Genomic DNA, 8040 nt, shown 5'->3' with positions numbered 1-8040 from the left:
TTCCTCCACTCCTCATGGTCCATTTTTAAGGTCCTTCATCCCCATTCTCACACTTGTATTTCTCTTCAACAATGGCCTCATTGGCTTGGCATTTGGCAATGTACGCATGCACTGACCAAGAGTCTATGGGGTCATCCCAGCTTGTTTATAGCCAAATGCAATCTCTAGCTTCATGCAAATCCTCTTTACTCATTTTATCCTTCATAGAAAATATTGTGCATGGCCATAAGTCTCCAATATCATTAGATACTTCTTCTCAAATTGACTCCCTTCTGGCTGATAGGATTCACTTTCTACCCATATGTGGCTGCCTCAACCATGGAGATGGCATAGCTAGTAGCCATGTCCTCAACTAGCTTCTTCATTCCTGTTTTGCCAAAGTGTGTACCTAGGGACTTCCCTGTTTCACTTAAATGAATCCTGCCATATTTAAAGAAAACAACTTCCTTTATCAAAGAATCTTTGAAACTTTTACAATCCCTCCTTGCCTGGTCAGTACTTTCACACTATATGCATCTATGTACAAAGCCTTCTTTGTGTCCCTTTTCTTCTAGCCTTGTAAGCTTTTAATTCTCTCTTGCATTCCTTTAACGATATCATCTAAGATGAATTTTTCACTTTTTGGAACCACAATAACAGGCTTTATGGAACTCTCATGAATGCTTGGGGCTTGAGTAGGATTGGCTATTATCTTGTCTCTTTGCCGTTTTTTCTTAGCTAGCAATGATACTACATCTTCAACCTCATTCCAATCAAACTTTAGGCCCTTTTCAATATCTTTGTCCTCAAGTAACTCCAATTTCTCTTGAATCTCTTTCCTTGCAGCTTGCAAAAGGAGCTCCATTAAACTGGGATAGCCTTTTCAATCCTTGAGAGTTGATCATAGCATTGTTCAAATTCCCTCTAGAAGTTTGGTAGGCGAAAGTCTCTATTTTGGCCTAACTACCCACTCTAAAAGGTTCTCTTTGTCACCCTTTCAGAGTCCTCCATGAAATAATCATCCTTCAAGGTTAATTCAAATGCTTCCCAAGTTCTGTCATGTTCATTTAGAGTTCCCCTTACATGATCTCTGATACCAGGAACCACAAGCAACTCAAAACTTTGAACCATCTTTGCTTTAGGTACTCGATGAAACTCCATCTCCTTTACATACCCAGAAAGATACTTTGTTACATCTTTACCAATAAATTGGTCAATTTTCTTTACCATTGATTGAAGGGATTTGAAAGCTCTCTTCTTTCAGTAGCTTGCTACTGCTGCATAAACATAGCAAAGACTTGAAACACCCATGTTGCTCTTGTTTCTCCATAGCTTCAAACCTGATGAGACCTTCAATGAAGCCTCTGACCGTAAGTATTCGAAGCAAAATCAAGCAAATTGCAAACAATTCAAATACAACACATAAAATGAGAAAAACACTAGACATGAAAGCTTCGTTTTGAAAAAGAACCAAGATCAGCTCAAAACTCTTGCGTGTGTGAAGATTTGGTGTAGCCTCATTCCTAATTGCATAGATACGGTGCTTCTTTGCCTTGATAAAAACCCTAAATTTACACTTTAAATCTTCGTCATAACCATTTCATGGAAGCTTAAAAATTTAATTAGAGAATATCGGGTGATTATTTAAGGAGGGAAAATCCTAATGGCGACCTCACAGCTTCGAATATGTAGTGGAAACAACACGGGACTACACTAGCATCCTGACTTGGAACTAGCGTATCTCCTTTGTTAGATGTTCAAAAGAGCTCATTTTTGGCTCTATAAAGTCACTCTTATCTTGACCAAGGACGTCACCGTTGTTTATGTGGAATTTTGAGCTAATTTATACTAATTTTGGGCATTTTTGACCAATTTATGACAATTTTTAGCCCAAAAATACCCTTTTTTGTTCATAAAATGCCCGAGCGAGCTGGAAAAAATCACTTAATTTTTGGATTTAAAAATTTGAGCCATGCATACACTAACCATCATGACAAGCATGGACATTGGGAGAGAAAACCAAATCACAATGATAAACCCAGACACCGAGAAAGGGAGTCAGACTATCATATGAAATCCAAGGTTTAGTGATCTGAAAATAGCATCTGCCACTTTTAAAGGCAATCACAGAGATGACCTAGATGTTTATATTCAAGTGTTTCAGTAGTATGTTGATATGAAGGATATAGATGAAGATGATTAGACGGAGTATTTTCCACAACTCTGAAAGATACTGCACGAAAAGAGTACTATCATTATCCAACCTATAAGCTAAGGACATACAAAAAGCTAAAGAAAGCCTTCTTGCTAGAATACGGTGAGGATTGAGGGGATGAGTATATCCTCTATGAGCTAGATAAAATCAAGCAAGCTAAGCTTTCAATTTGAAGTTATGTGGAGAAAATTAAAGAGCTGACCAGACCATTGAACAAGACACCCTAAAGAAGCGTATGTGCGCTTGGTTTCTAAGTGGATTCAAAAGAAACAAGATCAAAGAACATGAGGTGTCAGCACCTACTAGAAAATTTAATGATTTGGTGCAAAGGTCTCTAAAACTAGAACAACAAACTAAGAAGGAGAAGGCTCAGAGAGAAAAAAACAAGCTCCAGTTCCATTGAGTCAACGGCTAAAGAGTCATCAACCAACTCTAGTTCTTCGGATAATAAGGAGTTAGAAGATACATCCAAGAGCAAAGCATGGAGTAGAAAGCTCCAAGAATTTCCCAAGGAGATATTTGAGATCTTTAGGACCAAAGCTCTAGTGGGGAAAGTAGAGACTTGTTGTACAAAATGTATATCCAAAGAACATTGGTCGAATGAATGTTGTCAATGTGCCTATTGCAAAGCTTTTGGGATCCTATAGAACAATTGCAAGATTAGAATTCATCACTTTTAAGGAAGGGGAGGATGTCTCCATGATAGCATTGGCCAATCCAAAGCAAAAGAAGGCATCTTGAAATGCAAAGAATGGAGCTAGTACTAGTGGGATGAGAAGAGGAGTTAATCTATATTTAATCTTATTTTGGAGAAGTCTATAGTTAATGCTATTTCCTAGAAGCATACATTGCACTCAATGCAACCTTGAGTTCCCTTTTAACCTTTGAGATAGACTTAAATTTTTTTATTTTGCTTCCCATGAAAGGGCCCAGTTTGATAGCCCTGCTTCAATATTTGTTGTCATTGATCTCTCGATGCTTTGGATTAATGCGTTATTGGCTATCGTTTTTATATTAAAAGGTAGTGAGTGTCCATAGGACATGTTTGCTTGAATCCTCTGGCAAAGTACATACTTTATCATGATGTTTTTTTCAATGATTCAACAACCAATTGGTTACTTTATACAATGTCTTGAACTACTAAACATTTGTAAAAGCCTCAATGTCTAGAGAGGAGATGGACTCTTATGGAAAAAAAGTTGATAAAAGGGTCGGACAACAGACATGCCCCGACCAAACATCATTTAATATCACCCCACTTTCAATTAAGATCAGCCCATGAATAATGTGGGCAGCCTATTTCATGATGAAGAACAAATCATGACTTATATCTTTAACTTCGCCCCATTGGTTTAATGTTATGCCATTGTGCATTGATGTATAGTTTTGCAAAATGAGAGGATATGTTTTCTTTGATAGAATTCAAACATGAACACATGAGTCCACAATGTGACCCCAACGAGTTTAATCAATGAACCGATGGTGGCCATCAAGCCCCAACGCCATGGAATCATTGGAACCATTGATTCCTCTCAAAAGGGGGGTGGTACTTACGAGTGCCTCCACAATTCTTCAAATAACGATAAAGTAAAAAGGAAAGCATGTGTTCTACAAAGAATATGCCAAAATTTGCAAAGTATTGGGGCCTTTTCATAACCCTATTAAAGAAACAATCACTATCTTTTCATTGTCTATTGTGAGAATGCAATATCGAAAAAAATTGGTGTTTATATGAAAGTCCTATTAGTCATAAGAGGTGGGAGATGAGAGACAATCAATAGGGTAGCATACTTTATCTACCTTGCATGCTGGCATATCTTTACTTGGGGCATTTGATAATTTCATATCCCTTTCCATTTAGATCCTAAGTGTTCGGTAATGACCTTGGCTTCCTCTAATAGCTTATTTCTTTTAATCCTTCTGCGAATATTGAGATGCAACAAACAAATATATTCACAATATTTGTTGCAAGTTTTTTCACAAAATGAATGTGCAATTTTCCATACGTTTAAACTATTTGATAAATAAAACTCCTTCAAACTCCACATAGAGTTCCTGATCTTTTGCAAGCTTAGACTAAGCTTATTTTGCAAAGATGCACAAAGTATACGGCCAACAAAATTGGTAGTGTTAGCTGCCTCATGCATACATACAAACATGGCCTCAACAATAATCCTATCAAGAAAAAAAAGAAACCAAAGTACAAGACTGATCCATAGCTTAATGCTCAAAATATAGCAGCTACAAATCTTGCAATTGGTCATGGCATGCATTTAGGCCAAAATTTGTTGAAATTCCCCAAGTACGAATGTTTCATGGTTTTTGTAAAAGCAAACTTTTCGATGCGTTCTAGTGGCAAAATATGACACCTCACCCTTACAATGTTCTGAACGGTAGTTTTAGGAATCTTTCCCATAAGGCAATTCATGCATGATACAATTTATTCAATTATATAGGGAGGCCTTAAAATTATAGAGATCTTGTTTTGAGATAAACATGCTCACTTACCTCATATGTGAAAATAGTATAGTTCTCAATTTCCTTGATCTTTATAATACCTGTGACTTGCTCTCTAAAGAGGGTATATATATTTCTGCAGATAAACATTTTCAATGTCTTATCTTAGAAGTCCTTGAAAAGATTATACTGAAGTTCATTCAGTGAGTTTTAGGGTAAGGTCCACTGTGCACTCAAATTATTAGGAGGTCCAATGCAAAGCCTACAACTGCACCTAAATATTGGCACCACCACCCTGTCATCTTTTATAAAAACATGATAATTATCGCTACAACAACTAATTGAACTATTTCCTGCTCTGCGAGTCGCTCTGCATGCTTTATCCACCGGGCTTGCATCTCTATGCCTTCCCTAAGATGACATCTCTATAGTGCCGTCAGCTTCACCTTATTCTGAATTGTGGAGCATTACTTGGCACTACAATGATAACCACCCCTCAAGAGAGGGATAGTTCTTGAGCTGTCTGCTTACAAGCCGAAGACGTCCTGTAATGATACTTCGATCCTCGACTACGTGCTTTTCTTGGACCACAGGTTAGAGGCCTGTACGTAATTCATCAATCTTGCCAATGCCCTTCCACTGTCCACAGCCTCTTTTGCTCTCTCTACTGCTTCTGATATATCAGAGGCACCTCTGCATCCCAGTAAATGGTCTGCTACGGCTGCATTTAAGATGATTCTGTCATAAGCTGGCCCTTTCTCTCCTTTGAGAGCACATAGGCCAAGCTCTACATTCTTCTCAACCTGCCAAAGAAATTAAAGACTCGCAAGGTCAGGAAACTAGGGAGGACACTAGAAATGATGAAGTCTTTCCATAACTTCTTTGACAATTACCGCACGGTCGATCCTTGGAGTTGAGGATGACTGAAAGCCAAAGTCCTTTGGATTAATTTGCATTTCAAATGTTTCTCGCGTTACCCCTACAACAAAAACGAGCTTTCAGTTCAGTAACAGAAACCAATCATCAGGAAAATTAATTGCATACAACTGTACAATATAAGCCTACCATTTGAAAATTTGGATTGACAATAAGAACCATGAATTTGTTTTCTTTTGTGAAATTTGAATGTATGATAATGAGGAATGATGAATGACTGCACTATCATAATTAGACACAAACTAGCCAAATTTTATGCATCGATCATTGAGCATGAGTTGAGCTGATGAGCAGAGAGAGAGAGAGAGAGAGAGAGAGAGAGAGAGAGAGAGGCATCTGAGCCTCAGGAGGGGTTTCTCTAGATCACATCCTCACACTACAAGCTATCATTGAGGAGGGCAGATTTCATGGGAGGAGGATTTATTGTAGCTTTGTGGATTTCCGCAAAGCTTTTAATACAGTTCCTTAATACAATTTAGAGGGGTAGATTGATGCGCAAACTGCAGGAGCTGGGAGTGCCTGTGAAGCTGATGCTAGTTGCCTCAACTGTTACCATATACATGTGGTAGTGATGTGTGTGAACACACTAGGACTGCCGGGGCATTTTTTCCCTCCTTAGGAGGTTTTTTTCTCCGTGCATTGTATATACGCCCATCACTCTAGGGCTATCTATCTTTCCATTCCACACTAAGTTATACACTCTCTATTGTGTGCCTTGAGTTTCCTTCGTCTTCTCCAAGCTGTGTGCGTTTCTCTACAACCCTAATTCCAACAATCGGTATCAAAGCAGGTCACGTCCTCCCGGGTTTAGTCGCCAGCTGCTCCAGCACACACCTGCTCACTTTCTCCGATTTCAGTGAGCTTTGGTGAGCTTTCGCAGGTCGATAAATACTTTGGGACTACTCAAAGAGCTTGGTCTGCTCAGATTTTTGATTCGGGCTCATTTCGGCATCCGTTTCCACTACAGGCAGTACTACACAAGCTATTTCGTCATTTGTGCAGAATTTCTATCAGTGCCATTTTCTGCATAACAGGTGTCTTATAGTCTTCTACGGTTTGTGCTATATAGCACGTGTTGTTCCCGCTCCGTTTCTCCTATTTTCGGGCAGTTTTCACATCAGGTGTAGCATTTACCATGGCTGACAACAACAACACAGATGTGTTCAAGATGTTTGCTGTTGAGGATAGGTTGGATGGGGACAACTACCCTATGTGGGCTTATATGATGCAACATGTTCTTGTGTCAAAGGGCGTTTGGAACATTGTGCAGGGCATTGATGTACGTCCTGGTTCTGAGGATGTAGGCGATGTTGAGGATGTTGCAGACCTTGCTACAAGGAATGCTGCTGTTAGAGTTGTTTTGCCTACGGTAGAACAAGCTCGCAGGATGCGCAGGCTCATGCATTGATTGCGTTGTCTGTGAAGCGCACCATTGTTCCTCACATCCGTTCAGTAAATTCTGCAAAACAGGCTTGGGATATTTTGGCTCGTCTTTATGCAAGTAGCAATGAGGCTAAAATTGCTTTGCTGCGTAAAGAGCTGGAGTCGAAGATTATGCATGAGGAAGATGATATGGACACTTTCCTTGCTAGTGTCAAGGATATTAATGAGCAGCTTATTTCTGCAGGTGAAGTCATTTCAGACAGTTCCCTTGTGCAGACCGTTCTTGATGCCTTACCAGATTCCTACCATACTTTTGCTAGTACTTGGAGACTGATGACCCAAGGAAATCCTGAAGTTGTCAAGTTTGATGCATTATGCACATTGCTATTGCAAGAGTCACGTTCTAGAAAAAACAGGACTAGGCAGCGTGCAGTTGAACAGGCTTTTATTGCTTCTCAAAGAAAGGGTGGAACAGTAATGCAGCCACTTCTTATGGTTCTGCTGCGAGTGGCAAAAATTATGTTCCTAATGCTTCTGCTGGCAGCACTTCGTCTGGCAATTATGGTGATAAGGGCAAAAAGAAGATGCGTTGCCATTATTGTAAAGCTAATGATCACTTGATCAAGTCGTGTCCTAAGTTGAAGGCCAAAGAGGCTAAGAAGAAAGAGGGTGGTTCCACTGCAAATGCTGGTTCCACTACAAATGCAGCCATTGTTGAGTCTTCTGTGAAAGGAGACGGTTGTTGATGCAGAATGGGCTTTTAGCGCAGAGTGCACTTACAATCCTGCTATCCATGATGCATGCTTGTCAGTTGCTGCAGATTCACATGTGTGGTATTTTGACAGTGGTGATACAAAGCACATTACCTCACATCGTGAATTGTTTACCTCTCTCGAGTCTGTCCGTCATGGGAATTCTGTCACTTGTGCCAACAATGCCTCTTATCCAGTTCACGGAGTTGGAAAGATTGTGCTTACTGCTACAAATGGCAATTCCCTCACACTTGTTGAGGCACTTTATGTACCTGGGATCAAGAAGAATCTCTTGTCTGTATCCGCACTTTTTTTTTT

General features: G+C 39.6%; 1 protein-coding gene across 1 annotated transcript in view; it reads right to left on the bottom strand.

Annotated features, from left to right (window-relative positions):
* Positions 1 to 4721: 4721 nt before the first annotated feature.
* LOC147464116 (anthranilate phosphoribosyltransferase) overlaps positions 4722 to 8040 on the bottom strand; it is a 95553-nt gene continuing 92234 nt past the window's right edge. The window contains exons 9-10 of the mRNA XM_086492923.1: positions 5545 to 5630; positions 4722 to 5454 (exon numbers count right to left, since the gene is read on the bottom strand). Of these exons, the coding sequence (XP_086349049.1) occupies positions 5221 to 5454; positions 5545 to 5630 (320 nt within the window). The 3' untranslated portion in view covers positions 4722 to 5220. The remainder of the gene's footprint in view (positions 5455 to 5544; positions 5631 to 8040) is intronic.

The sequence above is a fragment of the Adiantum capillus-veneris genome, chromosome 2 (assembly GCF_014529385.1).
Source record: "Adiantum capillus-veneris isolate H3 chromosome 2, ASM1452938v2, whole genome shotgun sequence".
In the NCBI taxonomy this organism is placed as follows: Eukaryota; Viridiplantae; Streptophyta; class Polypodiopsida; order Polypodiales; family Pteridaceae; genus Adiantum; species Adiantum capillus-veneris.
This window is presented reverse-complemented; position numbering and strand designations above follow the sequence as displayed.